The sequence below is a fragment of the Theobroma cacao genome, chromosome 10 (assembly GCF_000208745.1).
Source record: "Theobroma cacao cultivar B97-61/B2 chromosome 10, Criollo_cocoa_genome_V2, whole genome shotgun sequence".
Lineage (NCBI taxonomy): Eukaryota > Viridiplantae > Streptophyta > Magnoliopsida > Malvales > Malvaceae > Theobroma > Theobroma cacao.
In genome coordinates this window covers 16303716-16325754 of record NC_030859.1, presented here as the reverse complement: position 1 = coordinate 16325754, position 22039 = coordinate 16303716, and the positions used below count along the sequence as shown (strand labels likewise).

The 22039-nt window shown below is 30.6% G+C and overlaps 2 protein-coding genes across 2 annotated transcripts; both read left to right on the top strand.

Annotated features, from left to right (window-relative positions):
* LOC18586953 (serine/arginine repetitive matrix protein 2) lies at window positions 1618-4610 on the top strand. Its single transcript, XM_007010565.2, has 3 exons — window positions 1618-2146; window positions 2234-2581; window positions 4024-4610. Exons 1-2 carry the CDS (start codon window positions 1794-1796, stop codon window positions 2355-2357), a joined length of 477 nt encoding a protein of 158 aa, XP_007010627.2. The 5' UTR covers window positions 1618-1793; the 3' UTR covers window positions 2358-2581; window positions 4024-4610.
* Window positions 19102-20058, top strand: LOC18586952 (serine/arginine repetitive matrix protein 2). The gene is made up of 2 exons (XM_007010564.2): window positions 19102-19636; window positions 19729-20058. The coding sequence occupies exons 1-2, from the start codon at window positions 19284-19286 to the stop codon at window positions 19850-19852; spliced, it is 477 nt and encodes a 158-aa protein (XP_007010626.1). The 5' UTR covers window positions 19102-19283; the 3' UTR covers window positions 19853-20058.

Here is a 22039-nt window from a genome sequence, read left to right as displayed (position 1 = left end):
TTTGGTGATCCCTAGATAAGGAGCTTTTTTTTAATTAATAAAATTATATAATAATAATTTTAAAAAATTAATTAAGGGTACAATTATTTTTTTACTCTTGTTACGTCATCAAATTGATGAAAACACAACAGTTGACTAACGGTTAGATTTATGAGACGGAATATTTTTTTTTAAAATTAATGGATTTGTACTTTCGATCAAAACTTAGAGAGATAAGGGTATTTTACCCTTATTTTTATATTGATACTTGTGATATCAGTTATTTTATTTTTCGTTTTGATTAATTAGCTTGGTTTATTATCTTGTGATTATTTGAGCGTTATGTGTAAATTTTGTATAAAGTATAAGTTTTGATCCTTGTTTGATAAACAAAATTATCACAATGATATGAGAATTTAGAAGATTTCTTTTTTATACATAAAGAATCTAATAAGTTCATTTCAGGAAGAATTAACTTTCAACCTAAAAAAAAAAAAACTCAGATAGCTAAGGACATCGTATTATTGGTTTGAATATGGTACGAGTTTCTTTCAAGACTCTCGATTTATTTTCAGATAGGGTAATTTGCAGAAAATCAATTTCTTGTTTGTTATTTATAAACCTTTCAAAACTTTATTATCATTTTTTAATAATTTATTATTCTAATATTATCATTATCATTGCTTTTTTTTTCATTATTTCATAATTCAATCATTTTATTGTTTATTACTTGAATGACTCATTATTTATTTATTTTCCTTTTTTACTTCCATTTTAGTTTTTTATTTTTTTATTATTATGATTTAAAATGATGGTTAATTGAATTGAGAGAAAATTTTATGAACCTCTCAACACTTTGATGGGATCTTAATTTATACATAAAGAATCTAGTAAGTTCATATTGAGAAGAACTAACTCTCAAGTTAAAAGAAAAAAAATCTCATATGGCTAACGCCGTCGTATTACTGGTTTGAATATGGTACAAGTTTTCTATCAAAGCTTTTGACTAATTTTGAGATAGGTTGATTTGTAGAAATTGATTTCTTGTTCATTATTTATTCTTTCATTATATTACATTTTTAAAACCTTTCAAAGGTTTATTATCATTTTTTAATAATTTTTTATTCTATTATTATCATTATCATCACTTATTTTTTTATCATTCAAAATTCAATCATTTTATAGCTTATTATCTGAATGATTCATTATTTATTATTATCCCTTTTTTATTTCTTTATTTTTATTATAATTTTAAATAATGATTAATTGATTAATTTTGTCATTATTTATGTCTCACTCTAAGAAAATTACTTTGGAATCGTGCCTTTACACATTCCAAGAATTTTCTATAATTTAGATTAACTCTAATTTATCATAATTAGGTAACTTATTTGGTGCAAAATACACTAATAAAAATATAAAGAAAATATAAAAAAGTCCAAAGGCTTATCTCCAGTAGGCTGGTAGAAATAACTCATTGGACTTTGTCTGGTGGACTCCAAGGGCTTGAGCCGCTCCTCTACCTCTGGTTCTTTCCTTTTTATTTACATATATTTTTCTTTTCTCTCTATTAAACGGCACCGTTTGATGCTGCACCCGCCAACCCTTAACTATTTAAATTAAAGCAAACCCTTTCCCTCTGTATTTGCTCCGATTCTTTTGTTTGGCTGATTGTGGTTTAGGTTTTTGTCGTTTTCTAGGGATTTTGCTCTTGTGATTTGGGATTCTCTCCCTTCGAGTCGAAGGCAGTAACGATTCGTATCTGTTTTTACGTTTCCTTTGGTATATCATCTTAATCGAAGTTAGGGTTTTGAATGTACAACGGAATCGGACTCACCACCCCTCGGGGGTCGGGCTCCAACGGCTATGTCCAGAGCAACAAGTTCTTTGTAAAGCCGAAGACGAATCGGCTAACCGACACTACCCGGCCTTTCGAGGCTGGTCAAGGCACCGCCGGCCTCACCACCAAGAAGCCCGACAAGGACATCCTCGAGCACGATCGCAAACGTCAGATTGAGCTCAAGCTTGTGATTTTAGAAGACAAACTCACTGAACAACGCTACACCAACTCTGAGATCGCTGATAAGCTCGTCCAGGCTAGGAAGGCTCTCGAAGCTCAAGATGAGGAAGAAGGAGAAGTTATACCCACCCCTGCTCATCAGAAAAAGTAAATAATCATGTTAATTTTCTTTTCTTTTCTGTTAATTACTTATGGATTTTTATTTATTTATTTGTTCTTTTTTTTGTGGCTCAGGGTTTCGGATACCCAGACTCACCAAGTTGCTGTGAGGAAGGAGAAGCAGATGGAGACCTTGAGGGCTGCTCTCGGGATTGAGATTGGACTTTCTGAATCTGCTGCTCCTTGCCTTTCTGGATAGATATTCCCTGTAAAACTGATAATATTATGTATAGAGTACAGGTCTGAGTGAAGAAAATTAGGATTCCATATATAATTCTTTTTTACATATATATAAAGTGTAAGTTTTGATCCTTGTCTGATAAACAAAATTTATCACAATCATACAAGAATTCAGAGGAGGTTCATCTTGGCAATAATTAACTCGCAGATGCCTAACAACTTCTTATTATTGGTCTGAATACGGTATGGGTTTCTTTCAAAACTCTCCACTTGTTTTCAGATAGGGTATTTTGCAGAAATCGATTTCTTGTTTATTATTTATTCTTGCATTATATTACATTTTTAATACCTTTAATGGAAGTTTTTATGGAAATTATTCCGATGCATGAGGCTGGCACCTTATTGTATGTGTCAGTTTCTTAAAGATTAGGTGGTGGATTGAGTTTTGCCAAATCATTTTTCTGAATCAGAGATGGGCAGTAAGTGTTTTGGCAGCATGTTTTAGATTGGGTTCTAAGAAAAGATGAAAGCATTGCACAAGCTAGTGAGGGTTTCTTTTTGAGGGGTTTAACGTTTGTGAGGATATATAGAAAGAGGAGTCATGCCGATCCTTCTCCATGGAATTGCTGTTAATTTTAGAAAGTTTGTTTCAGATTACTCTAGCAGCATTGGCTCCATTTGTGCATTTTTCTTTCAGATTGAGATAGGAGAGATTTGGCCTCTTTATAGTAGTAATATTACAAAGATGTAGTGCTGCTGTTCAGACCACTCTAGGGTACTGTTTGCAGCACTTCAGAGAAGTATTAAAGTTTTGAATCAAAAACTGTGTGCGCATAGTAGATTTCTTTTGAGTCTTACTTTTTGTTGGATTCTGATGTCGTCTTTATGCTATTTTGATAGTTTATATTTGTTGGTGTATGAATTTATTTCCGAGGGTCAAGAAAAATTGTTAATCAGGATTGGTCACAGAGAATCGTCCAGTTTTATATGGGCTTTTATTGCTGCTATCTGTTTATCCAATTATGCTAAGGAACCCGGTTTAGGACTTTGGCCATATTCTTTTTACTTGAAATTAGGAAGTGGTGTCAGGAGATTTTAGACAGTGGTTAAATTTGGATGTGATGTGTTACTGATGGCTGTTTTAGAGAGAACATAAGTATATAGATGTTTCTCACCTTTTGGATATTGATTGTTGGACTTCAATATTGACTGTAGTTCAGTTGATCAACAGATAAATGGTCTAAGTGTATATCTTTTACTAGTTTGTTTCATGGATTAGATATGTGAGTGATAAAGAATGTTTTACTTGGTTATTTATATATATTTTTCTATAAAATTAAATGTTGTAATTAAGTCAAACTCATCTGATGATTTATGTAGTAAGCCAAACATTTAGCTTAGTTTCTTACACATAATACTTAACCTTTCTGTACATCAAACTGGGCTGTATTCTTTTGCTCTATCTGTTTCACTAACAAAAAAAAGTATTGCATTGTGTTCGGTTGCTTTAAATCAGGCAGTGTTACTGCATTCTTTTTCCTTTTTTGCCTTTTATTTTCAGTGGTGGATGTACAATTGAAATTCATTGTACTGCTGGAGAAACTCTGTTGTGTTTCTAATACAGATGCTTTTGTTGGTATTGAAGAGTTTAGCATTGTTTTCGTCCTGTTGATTTTGTATTGCAGATTCTGGATGTAGCTGTTTAGTTGCAGATGTGGGCAGAACTCTTGGAAAAGAGGATGTGGCTGTTGATGGAGTTTAAGAAGCCATAAAGTTGTTAGAATCTTTGACTTTGAAATCTGAAGAAGCTGGTCTCGAGCTTTCTTTGATGTAGCTACGAGGCTAGTTAATCTCTTGGAAAGTGGTTCCTCATCTGCATTTCACTTGCAGCGTCTTTCAGTGCTGGAATTCCTCAAAACTCAACTGGCTGAGAAACAATCGGAGGCAACTGTGAGTTCAGTGCCCCCTCAATGAAAAACTGTGAACTTCATAAAGGAGCCAGTTTGTGTACATAGAAAAGCTTAAGGTTGCCAAGTAATGAATTCAGTTTAGGAAGAGAAGATCCTTGGAGGATTATGATGTGCCAGAGTGTGAATATTTTAGGTAGTCCTTGGAACACAAGTGATAGACAACCATGCTTTACATTTTATCTGCTAAATCTTACTTTCTGCTTGAGTTGCCTTTCTCTCTACACCTATATGTAATCTTAAAAATAAGAGGCAGACAGCACCACCTTTTAGCACAAGTCAAATTTTCTCTGTTTTTTGTTTTTTCCCAGTTCTTTCTAACTGTTAAACATGGATAGGAAGATTGTGTAGAATATTGTAATAAGCATATGTAGAAACAACTGTATTTTATATATTAACAAATCTAATTCTTGAATGTATAATAAATATGTTTATTCTTTTAGTTTTATAAAAAAATTTTAAAGCCAGTTTCAGGGCTCAGACAAATTTAGCGTTGTAATGTATTAACGCTAGTGTCACAATAAATATTGTAGCAGCTGCTTCAGGTTACAATCTTTTTATGTATGAATAGAATATAAGATTAATTTACATCAATAATAAAGATAATTGTATATAAAAGGTCATTACCATAAAGATCAATTTATGATGAGGAATTACCATAAAGTGGAGATAAATTATTTGATCTGTAATGTGCCTGGAGACTTCTTTCTTAAAAGGTCAAACAAATAAAAAAAGGTTAATATTTGATGCACTTCTATACACTGTTCACTAAAATATGACATTTCATTAATGAGTGAAAATAAACAATTTTTAAAGACTAAAAATTAAATATTAAAAGATTCATAATAATTAATTAAACAAAAAAAATATTTTCACTTTTTTATTTCTCTCAGTTATTCTTTTTCTTGTTCTCATCTTTTATCTCTCTCCAACTCCATCATCTTTTTCTCCTCTTTGTCCATTATCTCTCCAACACCATCAACTTCTTCTCCTCTTCTTCCATTAAAATTAAGTTTTGCAATATTCTACAACTTCAAAGAGTAATTTTTAGATTTTTTTCTTATATTTTTTAGATTCTTTTCTTATTCTTTTTTAAACATATTGAGAAAACATATCTTAAAAAAAATGAGAAAACAAGATTTAAATATGTAAATCTTATAAGCAAAATTTTATTAAGTTAACAATTTTGCTTCTAATTAACAAGATTAAGCAAAAAATTGTTCTTTTCTTAGAAGCCATATCACACCTTCCTCATGGTATTGCAAAGGGAAATTCACTTTCACTCAAGTAATTGATTTTGAAACCCTTGTAAAATGGTTAGTAACATCCCATCAAATATAGCTAATTTTCATTTAAAAGGTTAAAATTAAAATGTTTGTATAACATATATATCATATGAACAATGATTTTGGTTTAAATACCAAAAAACATGTGATTTAGTTTAACATCTTAGGTTTTAATTTATTAGTATTTTGGGTTTTAGTAAAATGGTAAAGTAATACCTCAAAAGAATTTTAGTTTTGATAATGATTTGGAGTTTTATAAGTGCATTCTAAGGAAAAAAAAAAACCTAATGCTTGTGGAAAAAGAACAATTTTGGACTTAATGTGTTATTTATAAGTAAAATTATTGACTAAATAATTTATACTAATAAGATTTATTTATTTGAATTTTGTTTTCTCAATCTCTAAAGAATAAAAAAAGAAACTAAAAATTAGTCTTGAAGTAACAAAATTTTGCAAAACCTAATTTTAATGGAAGAAGAAGAGAAAAAGAAGATGATAGAGTTAAAGAGATATAGAAAAGAGGAGAATAAGAAAAAGAAGGATTGAAAGAGATTGAAAAGCGAAAATATTTTATTTTTTATTTAATTAATCAATATAAAATTTTAATATTTAATTTTAAGTTTTTAAAATTTTTTTATTTTACCTCATTAATGAAGTGGCATATTTTGGGGAGCTGATAGTGTGTAAAAATTATACACTGTCAGTGCATCAAATATAAATCCATAAAAAAAATATCAATGTAAAATCTCAAAAGCAACGATAGAAAAATGACATATTGCATAAAAACTACTAACTACAAAAAAAAAAAAACCCTCTAAGGGAAAAAAATTCATTGAAACTTAAAAAATTACAGTTACAAATTTAAAATATGTCAAAATGGCAACAATGATATAAATTGTTATATGTAAATGTCTATCATCTTCATCCCTCCAAAAGTTACTTAATTATACATTTTTTACATTATATCAATTTTTCGCATAAAAAGGTATTTAGTTCATTGGTATTTTTAGCATAAAAAGGGAGTTAAAGACTTTAAATCAAAGGAGTATCCATGACTAAGGAGTCAATTGAATTCAAACAGAAATGCCAGCGTACATTAAAATGCTTCCTCTAGTACTTCAAACAATGTGTCCATTGCATTTGAGAATCTATGAATTTCTATTTACCAATTCAAAGTGTCAACCAAAGCTTCATATTAGCTTTATCAATATGGTTACAATAATATACAATTATAAAGTGAATGGTTGATAAATAAATTTTGTAAAATACACTTACCTATAACATTCTTGAAGAATCAAAAGGTAATTACAGCAAAAATGTCAAATGAGTTGAAAGATAAACATACTACAAAAAAATAATAATGACAAACATGTTTATTTCTAATAATGGACTTATCTTTACTCAAAAGATAATTGAAATTAAGAAATAAAAGAAATTTGAAGCTTATATGATGCATATGAGATACGATAACATGTAAAAGAAGTCAATAATTTATATAGCATTAGCAAAGATGCAATTAGATTATTGTATACCATAGAAAAGTATAACCACTCACCTAATTAAATGCGATAAAACTCAAAGAAAGTAAACTTATAAACTTACATGAAAGGCTTCTGGTTTTTGTAAAGAAATAGTAATGTTATAAAAATAAAAATAATGAATAACCCAAATTAATAATAAAAGCTTTTAAACAAAAAATCATGAAATAAAGAAATAATTTAAAAACAATAATTAAAATACTTGCAATAATTATATTTGAAAGTCAACTTAAACTTGAAAAAAAAGCAAGGTGGTAAAAAAAAGGTAATACTAATCAATCACATTTTAGGAAATTAATCCAAAAACCACATCAACTTATCAAATAGAAAAATTCATGCATGAAAAAAATCAATAACAATGGGTAGTTGCCATAAAGATAAGAGAATTTTCTTCTTTATTTGTATGACAATTTTTTTGAAAAAATGAAAAAGAAGACAAAATTGCGAATGTAATCAGTAAATAAATCTATAACAGTAAGTGATATGAAAATTAAATATTAATACCAAGATGTTTACAAAATCATTGTCAAGGTCTTAGCGAATCGTCTGAAGAAAATAGTTGGTGAAGTCATAAGTGAATATCAATTTGCTTTTGTGAAAAGAAGACAAATACTAGATTGCGCTCTTATTGCCAACCAAATGGTAGATGTAATGCGAAAAAATCAAATTGGAGGATTGCTATTAAGGGTAGATTTTGAAAGGCATTGGATAGTGTGAGTTGAGGTTTTCTGGAATTGACAATGGAGAAAATGAGTTTTTGGGTGAAATGGCAAAGTTGGATTATGGAATGTGTCTCAAAGGCATCGATAGCAGTTTTGATTCATAGGTCTCCTACAAATAAAGATGTAGAGAGGACTAAGACAAGGGTGTCAGCTATCCTCATTTCTGTTTAATATGGTTATAGAGGTTTTCAGTTGCTTAATGAAAAGAGCAAAGGAGAAGCGTATATGTAGTGGTATCCCTATAAGAAAGCAATGTATGTTGTTATTCCATTTCGAATATGTAGATGATACCTTATTATTTGCCAACCTAATTTGGAGTCCCTACTTAATATGAAGAGGGTATTATGACGTTTCCAGATTGTCTGAGGTTTGAAAATAAATTTTTAGAAAGCAATCTCATAGGTGTTGGAGTTAATTCGTTGAATATGGATAGATGGGCAACTAAAAAAAATTGCAAGGTAAAGGTCTTACCTTCTACATACTTGGGATTACCTTTGTGTGCCAATCAAGCCTTGCAGAAAATATGGAGACCAGCTGTGGAGAGGTTTGAGGTAAAACTAGATAATTGGTAGTCTAAATTGTTATCTTTGCGTGATAGAGTTACTTTATTGAAATCTATGATGAGTAGTCTGCCAATATTCTACATGTCTTTATTTAAAATGCATCAATCGATTTAGCATGAATTGGAGAAAATTCAAAGATGATTTCTTTGGTCTGGAAACAAGCAAAATGGGGGAATTCACTATTTTAGATAGGACAGAGTTTGTGATTATAAAGAAAAAAGTGGGTTGGGGTTGATTGATCTAAAGATTAAAAATATAGAGCACTAAATGGCTATGGAAGTTTGGGAATGAGTGGGATAGCTTATGAAGGGATTGTGATAGCTAAAAATGATTACGATCTGCATGCCCTGTTGCCTAACTCTAGTGGCACTCATAAATGTTCTAATATTTTGCAAAATATTATATCTCCACTTCTGCCTCCTAATAAATTCTTTTTATAGGTTTCATCTAACATGGTAAATATTGTAAGAGATGGAAAATCAGTATCCTTCTGGGAAGATGAATGGCTTAATGGAATGTTCCTTCAAATTCCTAGATTTTATGCATTATCGGATAACAATGAGGGTAGATTGTGTGAATTTGGAGAATGGTCTAATCATGAATGGTAATGGAAAAGTGAACTATGTCAACAATTGTTTGGATGGGAATATCAGTATTGGACGAGATTATGGAGTTTTTTCAGACATTATACTTTAAGTGAAAGACTTCAAGATGGGATAATCTAGAAAGCGACAACAAGTAGTATGTATTACTCTAAATCTTTTTGTCGACTTGTACTCAATTTTCACGGAGATATTAGTGAGCTATGGAAAAAAGGTTTGGATGGGATTGGCACCTTATAGAGTTGACGTTTTTGTTTGGCAATTAATGTGGGAGAAAGTTCTTGTTGAGGATGAACTTGCTAAAAGGCGTTTAATTGGTGATTTAGTGACATTGAATTTGATTCCAAGCTAGGAAGAGTTGTACGCCAAGTATGAAGTACGACTCCAAGCTAGGGAGAGTTCTGATTATACCATGCTGCTATCACATACATGCGGACATCCAAGACATTTGGGTATTAATCATGTGTCTAAGTCTTGGATATCTTAATGCACGTTTTCGGGTGTATTGTGGATGGCTTTAGGTATCCTCGTAGCCTAAAGCTATACATTATAATGGGGTTATTTCCATTTGTTATGTCATTATACTTTATAAGTGCCATGGCTAATTTTAGGCCATTGACATTTAGCTTTAATAAAGCATAAATTTAAAAAAAAAAAAAAAAGCCTCACAATAAGTATTGATTAGTAAAATAAATTCCTCAATAATTCCAAACTTGAGATGTTATTGCAACACATTGAAATTCTTCAGTCAAATATTGTTAGTCTACATAATCCATACAGTGCTACAATCAGTTGTAACTTTCTGTTCAATATTTATTGCATAATATATACAAATTGATATCTTGTTTGCCTGAGTTGCTAGTGAAGGATATATTGGATATTCCAATAGAATGTAATGCTGAGGATGTGGTTCTCTGGATATACTCTCCTAATGGTAACTTCATTACCAAGAAGAGTACATGGAATTCTATTGGACAAATGCAACCTGTGACTAATATTTTTTCATTAATTTGGCATAAAAGTTTTCTTTTTATCAATGTCATTTTTGTTTTGTTGAGTGCTTAATGATTAGATTCCAATTTATATGCACCTAAAGGCCAAGGGCTTCCAATTGGTACCTTATGGAGGAAGATTTTGACAGTTAAAAATGATTATGATCCGCATGCCTTGTTGCCCAACTCTGGTGTAACTCGTAAATGGTCTAATATTTGACAAAATATTATCTCCTTTTTTGCCTACTAATAAGTTCTTTTTGTAGGTTTCATTTAACATGGGAATTATTGTAGGAGATGGAGAATTAGTATCCTTCTAGAAAGATGAATAACTTAATATAATGTTCCTTCAAAAGGAGTTTTCTAGACTTTATGCATTATCGATCAACAGGTAGACTGCGTGAATTTGGAGAATGGTCTAATCATGAATGGCAATAGAAAATTGAACTAGGACGAAAATGGTTTAGATGGGAGTATCAATACTGGACGAGACTCTGGAGTTTTTTCAAACATCATACTGTAAGCGACAGACTACAATATGGGAAAATCTAGAAAGTGACAATGAGTGTTATGTGTTCCTTTAAATCCTTTTGTCAGCTTGCACTCAATTCTCATGGAGATAATAGTGAGCTATGGAAAAAAGGTTTGCACGGGATTGGCACCTTATAGAGTTAAGGTTTTTGTATGGAAATCAATGTGAGAGAAAGTTTCTATTAAGGATGAACTTGCTAAAAGGGGTTTAGTTGGTGATGATCAAACAAAGTGTATGTTATGTCACAAAAGTCGAGAAACAGTTTGACATTTGTTCTTTACTTGTGATAAATCTTGAAAGATCTGAAACATGTGATGTGCAAATTGGAATATTAGTTGGGTTACTTCAAACAATCCACAAATGATTTTTGTGATATCGGTGTTCTTTAATCTCATATAGCGTACATGAAAATGTTTGGGTGCTAGCTTTTTACACTATTACATGGTCTTCATGAAAATTCCATAATGAATATAAAAGTTTGGGATGCAACTCAACTGCATGATCTTATTAGGTTGAGGGTGGCAGTGTGGGCAAAAGCCAAGTGGCCACACCTTACTAATGCAATAGAGGGATGTAATTTGGTGTTTAAAGAATTTACCAAGGATTTAAGCTGCCAAAGTAAATAGACCAAAGACCATCGGATGGATGGGTTAAATTCAATGGTGATGGTGTGTCATCAGGGAATTCGGGTGAAGTAAGTATAAAGGGATGTTAAGAGAAAGTGATGGTGTGATTAAAATTCTATTCTAGAAGTTTATCAGAATAGAGGATTCTAATTTAGTTGAATTGTTGGTAATAAGAGAAGCATTTTTTATCTTATCTAATTACATGAAAGATAACCAATACAAGTTATGGATTAAAAGTGATTTATTAAATGTAGTTTTATGGTCTAATCATCCAGAAGGGGCTCCATGTAGGTATAGGAAATGGAGTGTAAAAAGGGAAAGTTTACAAAAAAAAAAATTGTCAATAAAAATAACACATGTACTACAAGAAGATAATTGTGAAGGGAGGGCATTCAAAGAATTGTTGACTTAATTCAAGTTCTAAACTAAATTCGGAGATGCTAGATAGCTTGTGAGAGTTGGCCAAGTTTGATATATATGGAAAAAGAAGAATGCTGAATTGAGCATTGAATTTTGTTCTACACTTGAGATGTTATTGCAACAAATTGAAATTCTTCAATCACACATTGTTAGTCTACATAGTCCATACAGTGCTGTAATCAATTGTAGCTTTCTGTTCAATATTTATTGCATAATTTATACCCTGTTTGATGACTGTTGCATTTGATTTTTTCAATGCTTTCACTATCTTTTCCTATTTGGATTGGTTGAACTATATAGCATATGTCTTAATATATGACATGTCTTCATGATATTTGTCCTATTCACCAGCAATTATCTTGGAAATTTATTATATAAAAATAAAAATAACAAGAAATTCAAATAATAAAAGCTTTAATAAATAGAAAATCATGAAATTAAAAATAAAGTAAGAACGATATTTAGTACTTGAAATAATTATATAATTGGAAGCCATCTTAAACCTGTAAAAAACAAGATTGTACAACAAAATAAAGCACATCAACTTAAAAAACATGAAAATTGATGCATAAAAAAAATTAACAACAATGAGTATTTCATGTTTACTTGTATGGCAATTTTTCTGAAAAAAATAAAATAAAATTGTAAATGCAATTAGTAAAAAAATTAAACATTAAGAGAAAGAATAATAAAACATTGAAGAGAGAAAAGCTAAACAAAGAATTCAATCTCAAAACTCACTAAAAAAAATACTCATCCATTTTTATTCCAATTTTTCTTTTTCCTCTGTTTTCCTGACGGTTAAATCATACTCCCCACTGTTTTTTTTTCTCTCAACCCAAATAATAAAGGTTTGAATGAATAAAAAATCTTGAAATTAAGAAATAAAGTAAGAATGATATTCAAAAAATATGAGATAATTATAATTAGATGCCATATTAAACCTGTAAAAAAACAAGATTGTACAACAATATGAAGCACATCAACTTAAAAAACAGAAAAATTCATACAGAAAAAAAAATAACAATGGGTAGTTCAAGGGAACATATAAAAAAGGTAAAAGAGGTATTGTCTTTTACAATACATAAATATATAAATATAAAATTTTTCATACATAAATTTTAATTTTAAAAATGTCATTACAAAATTATGACTCAAAGAACAAAAAGAAAACTTTCAATGTCAGGAATTTCTTTACCTCTCACCAGTCACCATTATCAGCTAAACTATAATTTGAAAAAGTTCAAAGCAATTAACGGGCACTAAAAATTTGTTTTCTACCAACCAAATAATTGAAATCAACCTATCCCAACTCCAAAATATTGTTAGCAAGCATCAATAATTGAAACTGCAAGCTAATATTGGAATTTCGTGCCAGTTTTCAAGATAAGGTAAAACAACCAAATATACTAAACCTCAAAAGATTAAAGATCAAAGAAAAAAAAAAAAAATAAATGAAACAAAAAAAATAAAAAAGAGAAGCCAAATCCCAATTTCTATCACATTAAGAATTAAAAAAAAACAAAAAGGAAATTGGACATAGAAAAACAAAAGAGTAAAGAAATCAAGAAGTACATCACCTCAACAGATTTATAAAGAAGTCATGAATGATAGTAGCTACAAAGGAAAAGAGAAGATAGTTTGCACGTGAGAAGGATTATACTTTAACTTAATTAGTTAGACTGTAGATAGCAATATCAATTGGTCTAAGATATACTAAATTTAGGGTCGAATTTAGGTGTTTTTTATTTATTTTATTAGTTTAGTTTAATTTATATTTAAATATTTATTTTAAGCTAATAATGTTAGTTTTATATTATTTATATTTATTTTTATGTTTTTGTAGGAGTAGGATAAAAAATAATTTCAATTGGTGAAGAAAGGTGCATAATGGACTGGTGCTTTGTTTGCATATATTTTAGTTTTTCAATCATATCTCCTACCACAAAAGTCCAAATGATATGATTTTTAGACCATTAGAAAGCTAAGAGGCAGGGCTACAACTTTGATATTTACCACTTTGCTCACTTTTGATCAGAAGGTTATCAAAAATTTTGTCAAATTGAAAGTACTGCACCAAAAGAACAAAAGTGAGCAGAAGCTTTGAGAGCTGCGGCTCTGGAAAATGAGAGCTGCGACGCTCACCGTATTTTTCAAAAATAACAAGCTTACGGGATTTTGGAAGTTAGGGCTTTTAGAGGCTACTTAAGGGGCCTTTTTCAAAGGTTTTTGGGAGGAGGCAGCAAGCAATTTCTCTGAAGAAAAAAAGCCAAAAACAAAGTAAGAAAGCAAGAGAATTAGAGGGAGAATCAAGATCATAAAGTTTCAACTATTAGTTTTCTCTTTCTACTTTTGTGTTTTTCTTATTTTCTTTTACTTGGATTAATGGCTAATTTTTTTTTGATGAAGTTTTTATTAGATATTATGAACTAAACTATTTTTCTAGGATTGCAATTGAACTTACATGCAATTTGAATTTTTAATCTCTTTCTTGCTTATCTTTAATGGGATTTGAATTGTTTATTCTAATTTGTTCTGAATGCTTTTAATTGCCTAATCTCCAATTAAATTGATTTAGGAACCTAAACAAACTTGAGAAAGGGAGTTTAGTATAGATCAAAATTAGGATAGCATATGATCATATTAATTGATTTGCGTATAAGATAGAGATATACCTATAAACTTTATGTAGCCAGATTAAAGCTTGAACTTAATGAGTCTTATTTTAATTTCAACTCACATAGGGATATAGTGTTTTGGTTAAAATAAATATTTTTATAAGATGAGTCCGGAGAACCTTATAAATAATTTAGGACTCTAGGTTAGCAATTCGACCCATTGAAATAAGTTAAAGAAGAGAGGCAAGATTTAGATGAAGTGTGAGGGATATTGTAATCCTAGGCTTGTTTGATTTGCTGTTTACCCACTTATCTTGTTGCTTTACTTTTTAATTAAATTAGTTTTAGTTGAATAATTTTTAGTTTAATTAGAATTCAGATTTTAATTATTTGAATAAAACTAAATTGTTATAATTTTTGTACTTAGTAAAATTTTAAATCAATTCTCTGTGGCATCGATACTTTACTTGTTTATATACTATCTATTCGATACGTATACTTGCGTAGTAGAATTTTAACTAAAACATTCTTATCATCTCAAGATTTTTAAATTTCTTAGAAAAATTTTTAGAGTCTAATTCACCCATTTTCTTGACATTCTTGTGACTTACTTAATGAGCTAACACCTTCTAACAATATCCATAAAAAATGCCTATTATATATAAAAAATATATATACCCATAATTAAATGAAAACTCAAAATACCCTCACCAAGTTTAATAATAGATATTGAAATTTCACAAAATACGCTCATCAAATTGAAAATGCCTTACGTATGAACAGCTAGCTATACCACATGTCAAGAAATTGACCCATACACATGTCACTAAATTGGCATATCCAAGTGTCAACCAATTGCTCTATATGAAGACAACTTATATAGTTATAAATGTTGTCATTTTGACATCTTTTACATAAGTGGAAGCTTTATTCTTTTTTTAATTTCCTTTTTATGGTAATTGCCAAGAAAATGAAAGTAGATGAATAATGTTTTAAAAAGTGTTCGAACTATTTAAGAAAGTTTAAACAAAATTTCACTCATCTATTGCATTGAATCAAATTTTTGTATTTCTATTTCAAGTCAAATAAGTTTTATGATTAATGGTTTATTAATTATTATTAATCGAAAGAACAATGATGAATAGTTGAAAGAATAATTATGATGATAAGCACAAGCACACCTTTATGGATTGAGATCTTTTTTTAGTTGTTGTTACTACTACGGGTGTGGATGGCCTAAAGGTAAGGAAGGCAAACAACAAAAAAAGGCAAAGTAGTTGGAGATGACATGAACAAGTCAAAACAACAGAAAAAGAACAACATGGGTAGTGAATTTCATTCCGATTCCAAATAGAACAAGCTAGGGTAAAAAAGAAAATTTTAAGAAAGGTCATCATAGATGATACAAAAGACGACAGCAATTTTGATATCGCAAGTGATGAAAAGGTAAAAAAGAGTAGGGTAAGAGGTAGAAGACATGATTCTAATGATGATGAAGATTCTAAGATAGGAGACTGGTAAGGCTATTGCACCAAAACGAAAGGTTACTCAAAGATTGGTCTCTTTGATAGATGATAGTTATATAAGTTCTAATGTTGAGAAATCTTACAATAGTAATCAAAAGCAGAAAATAATTAGCAAGAAAAATGCCGTTGACAAAGATGAAAAAGGGTATAGGGTTGATGCAAACAATTGTGGTGATAGCGGTATTCATAAATATAGTCAAAAAGAGGAGGAGTTTGCATCTAATGTAGCCAAGAATGATAAGACAATGGGAAGAACCCTAAATGAGACTGATAGATCAAAGAGATTGTAGAAATCAAAGAATGAAAAAGAAATGATGAAGGGCAAGACAAAGTTTGATGATGAATAAAATGATGTGCTGCCAAAATCAAAGTTAAAAAGTCAAACTTAGGAAAAAAGGCAGAGTATGAAAAAAATATCCAAAGGATACCAAGTTTGAGTGCAAAAATTTTTTCGTATTCCATCTGAATTTTTTCTTTTACATGTACATGAGATAGCTCTTTTTTCTCAAAATCTCAAAGTTATAAGTTTTAACCATTTTTTTGAACTTAGTAACTCCTTTCTCATGCGATGAACAAATCCTATAACATCATTTCTACCCAAAAAAAGGAAAGACTATTGAATAAACTCTAAAATTTTGTCCCCATTTTAGTAATTTTTTTTATCATTTTATTTAATTGACAAGAATCACTTACTAACATAGAATTTGCAAAATTTATATCCCTTTACATCTACTTCTATAAAATTTGTTTCTCCGAACTATTACAGATAGAGTTTTTTTCTTTATCTATTCCTTGGTCAAGAATCAAACTTAGATTGAGATTTTTCTATAAAATATAATATCTATATTTATAAATATCTACAGAGTAGAGGTCTGAATGAAGAAGACGAGGATTCGATACATAATTTGCTTTGTAAAATTTATAATATATGTATCTATTTATATAAAGTTTTGTATTGTAAATTTTATATAAAGCATAAGTTTTGATCCTTGTCTAATAAACAAAATTATCACAATCATACAAAAATTTAGACTAGGTTCATTTGGCGAAGAATTAACTTTCAAGTAAAAAAAAAAAAAAACTCAGATGGCTAATAACGTCGTAATATTAGTTTGAATATCATACGAGTTTCTTTCAAAACTCTCAACTAAGAAACTGATTTCTTGTTTATTATTTATTCTTTCATTTTATTATATTTTTAATACCTTTGAAAACTTTATTATCATTTTTTAATAATTTATTATTCTATTATTATCTTTATCATCACTTATTTTTTTATCATTCATAATTTAATCATTTTATTGTTTATTATGTGAATTATTCATTATTTATTTTTATCATTTTCTTTACATCCTTTTGTTTCTTTATTTTTTATTATAACTTTAAATAATGATTTAATTTACTAATTCGATTATTGAGATAAAATTTTAATGACCTCCCTAACTCTCTAGTGGGATCCTAATTTATGTCTCACTCTAAGAAAATTACTATAAAACCTCTATAATTTAATATCCCTGGGATCATGAAAATTTATTAATTAATTAAGATATTATTTAATCAATAAATTAATAATTTATTAATTTATACATTAATTAATAAAAAATTAATTTATCCAGGTCTTTATTTTTGTTTCCAAAACATTTAATTTAATACATGTATTTTGTATTGTGATTATACGAATATTGTCTAATTTTCGAAGTATGTGGATCAGTCAATATGAAGCTCATGGTGAGCAATTTGCAATGCATAATAAAGAAACTGGATCAATTTGCCATAAAAGATGTTTTTAGTATGGATGAAATAGGATTGTTTTATAGGCCACAACTAGATCCTTCTATTGCAACAAAGCAACTTGAAGGTAAGAAACAAGACAAGGAAAGACTTCCATTTGTTATTTGCTGTAACGAGGATGGTTATGAGAAAATTTCTTTACAGTTCATTGGCAAGTATACTAAACCACGATGTTTCAAGAATGTGAATTTTAGCAATATGTATTGTGAGTATCATGCCAACAACGAGCATGGATGATTGGAATTTTATTCCAAGAATATGTTTGCCAACTTGATAGCAAAATGGATGGTAAAAAGGTTCTCTTGCTTGTTGATAATTGTTCCACTCATCCAAAAACTATTGAAGGTTTGAAAAATATTGAATTGTTTTTCTTGCCAACCAACACAACATCAAAGATTCAACCTTATGATGTGGGGATCATACCAGCTTTCAAGATGCATTATTGTCATTGATTTTATCAAAATCTTTTTGAGGGTTATAAAATCGAGATCCCAAATCTAGAGAAGAAAAATGTTTCAGATGTAATAGATCTTGCAATCTCGGCTTGGACAATAGATGTTGAAACAAGAACAATGGCAAATTATTTTTGACATTATAAAGTTAGGTCTATGGATAACGTGGCTTCATTGATCTAGATGATAGAGTCGTTTAACAATTGCATGTTTTAATCAAAGAGTTGAAGTATCGTGATACAATGGATATTGAGTACCTTTTGAACTACCCAAGAGAAAATGAGGCAATTTCAAAGTTGTTGAGTGATGAGAAAATTATTGAGAATGCCATGGGAAATGATGAAGAAAATCAAGTTAAAGATAATAGTTCTGTAATGGAACTTGTCTCACACAAAAATAAACTCAAAATAATAATCACATTAGATAATTTTTTCTTACAATATGAGAGCACTATACCAGAGCTTCTTAATACATTAAGAAAAATTATAGATGAGATCCAAGAATACGTCAGTTTCAATAGGAAACAAATAATGCTGGAGTTATATTTTATAAAAATCTTTTAATTGAGTCATGTACATATATAATTTTGATGTATTAGAAGATTATTAATTTATATATGAAGTGAGACTTAGGTTTATTTTTTTAAAATGTATTATCTTATTAATTTAGAGAATTATTAATTTACCATGTTGGTTCTAAGTAAGGCGTCTAAAAATATTATTTAATCAAAGTTATTAATTTATTGAGTATTAATTTATAGAAGTTTGACTGTACTTTTGAATTGTGTCTTTACACATTCCAAGCAAGTTCCTATAATTGAGATTAACTCTAATTATCATAATTAATTAACTTATTTGGTGCAAAATACACTAATAAAAACATAAAGAAAATAAAATGGGCTCAAAATACAAAAGGCGTCCAAAGGCTTATCTCCAGTGGGCTGGGTAGAAGCCTAACAACTTCTTGGACTTTGGCTGGCTGACCACCACGGGCTTGGGCCGCCTGTCTTCCTCAGCACCTTTTCTTTTTCTTTTTATTTATATATTTTTTTCTTGTCTCTCTATTAAACGGCACCGTGTGATAAGGCTCTCCCGCCAACCCTTAACTATTTAAACTAAAGCAAACCCTTTCCATTGGTTTTTGCTCCGATTCTTTTGTTTGGCTGATTGTGGTTTCCGTTTTTGTCGTTTTCTAGGGATTTTGTTTTTGTGATTTGGGATTTCTCTCCCTTCGAGTCGAAGGCAGTAGCGATTCGTATCTGTTTTTACGTTTCCTTTGGTATATCATCTTAATCGAAGTTAGGGTTTTGAATGTACAACGGAATCGGACTGACCACCCCTCGGGGGTCGGGCTCTAACGGCTATGTCCAGGGCAACAAGTTGTTTGTAAAGCCGAAGACGAATCGGCTAACCGTCACTACCCGGCCTTTCGAGGCTGGTCAAGGCACCGCCGGCCTCACCACCAAGAAGCCCGACAAAGACATCCTCGAGCACGATCGCAAACGTCAGATTGAGCTCAAGCTTGTGATTTTAGAAGACAAACTCACTGAACAAGGCTACACCGACTCTGAGATCGCTGATAAGCTCGTCCAGGCTAGGAAGGCTCTCGAAGCTCAAGATGAGGAAGAAGGAGAAGTTATACCCACCCCTACACATCAGAAAAAGTAAATAATCATGTTAATTTTCTTTTCTTTTCCGTTAATTACTTATGGATTTTTATTTATTTATTTATTTGTTCTTTTTTTTGGTGGCTCAGGGTTTCGGATACCCAGACTCACCAAGTTGCTGCGAGGAAGGAGAAGCAGATGGAGACCTTGAGGGCTGCTCTCGGGATTGGGATTGGACTTTCTGAATCTGCTGCTCCTTGCCTTTCTGGATAGATATTCCCTGTAAAACTGATAATATTATGTATAGAGTACAGGTCTGAGGGAAGAAAATTAGGATTCCATATATAATTCTTTTTACAAATATATAAAGTGTAAGTTTTGATCCTTGTCTGATAAACAAAATTTATCACAATCATACAAGAATTCAGAGGAGGTTGATTTTGGGAATAATTAACTCTCAGATGCCTAACAACGTCTTATTATTGGTCTGAATACGGTATTGGTTTCTTTCAAAACTCTCCACTTGTTTTCGGATAGGGTAATTTGCAGAAATTGATTTTTGGTTTATTATTTATTCTTGCATCATATTATATTTTTAATACCTTTAATGGAAGTTTTTATGGAAATTATTCCGATGCATGAGGTTGGCAACTTATTGTTTATGTCAGTTTCTTAAAGATTAGGTGGTAGATTGAGTTTTGCCACATGATTTTTCTGAATCAGAGATTGGCTGTAAGAGTTTTGGCAGCACGTTTTAGATTGGGTTCTAAGAAAATATGAAAGCAGTGCACAAGCTAGTGAGGGTTTCTTTTGAGGGGTTTAACATTTGTTTGAGGATATATAGAAAGAGGAGTCATGCCAATCCTTCTCCATAGAATTGCTGTTAATTTTAGAAAGTTTGTTTCAGATTGCTCTAGCAGCATTGGCTGCATTTGTTCATTTTTCTTTCAGATTGAGATAGGAGAGATTTGGCCTTTTTATAGTAGTAATATTACAAAGTTGTAGTGCTGCTGTTCAGACCACTCTAGGGTACTTTTTGCAGCGCTTCAGAGAAGTAATAAAGTTTTGAATCGAGAACTGTGTGCGCATAGTAGATTTCTTTTGAGTCTTACTTTTTGTTGGATTCTGATGTCGTCTTTTATGCTATTTTGATAGTTTATATTCGTTGGTGCATGAGTTTATTTCTGAGGGTCAAGAAAAATTGTTAATCAGGCTTGTTCACTGCAAATCGTCTAGTTTAATATGGGCCTTTGTTGCTGCTATATCTGTTTATCCTATTATGCTTAGGAACCCGGTTCAGGACTTTTGGCCATATTCTTTTTATTTGACATTAGGAGGTGGTGTCAGGAGATTTTAGACAGTGGCTAAATTTGTATGTGATGTGTTACTGATGGCTGTTTTGGAGAGAACATAAGTATATAGATGTTTTTCACCTTTTGGATGCTGATTGTTGGACTTCAATATTGACTGTAGTTCAGTTGATCAACAGATAAATGGTCTAAGTGTATATCTTTTACTAGTTTGTTTCATTGATTAGATATGCGAGTGATAAAGAATGTTTTACTTGGTTATTTATATATATTTTTCTATAAAATTAAATGTTGTAATTAAGTCAAACTCATCTGATAGATTTATGTAGTAAGCCAAACATTTAGCTTAGTTTCTTACACATAATACTTGACCTTTCTATGCATCAAATTGGACTGTATTCTTTTACCCTATCTGTTTCACTAACAAAAAAAAAAAGTATTGCATTGTGTTGGGTTGCTTTAAAGCAGGCAGCATTACTGTATTCTTTTTCTTTTTTTGCCTTTTATTTTCAGTGGTGGATGTACAATTGAAATTCATTGTACTGCTGGAGCAACACTGTTGTGTTTCTGATACAGATGCTTCTGTTGGTATTGAAGAGTTTAGCATTGTTTTTGTCCTGTTGATTTTGTATTGCAGATTCTGGATGTAGCTGTTTAGTTGCAGATGCGGACAGAACTCTTGGAAAAGAGGATGTGGCTGTTGATGGAGTTTAAGAAGCCATAAAGTTGTTAGAATCTTTGACTTTGAAATCTGAAGAACCTGGTCTAGAGCTTTCTTTGATATAGCTATGAGGCTAGTTTATCTCCTGGAAAGTGGTTCCTCATCTGCATTTCACTTGCAGCGTCTTTCAGTGCTGGAATTCCTCAAAACACAACCCGCTGAGAAACAATCAGAGGCAACCGTGAGTTCAGTGCCTCCTCAATTAAAACCTGTGAACTTCATAAAGGAGCCGGTTTCTGTACATAGACAAGCTTAAGGTTGCCACGTAGTGAATTCAGTTTAGGAAGAGATGATCCATGGAAGATTATGTTGTGCCAGAGTTGTGAATATTTTAGGTAGTCCTTGGAACACGAGTGATAGACAATCATGCTTTACATTTTATCTGCTAAATCTTTCTTTCTGCTTAAGTTGCTTGAGTGATATACTTCA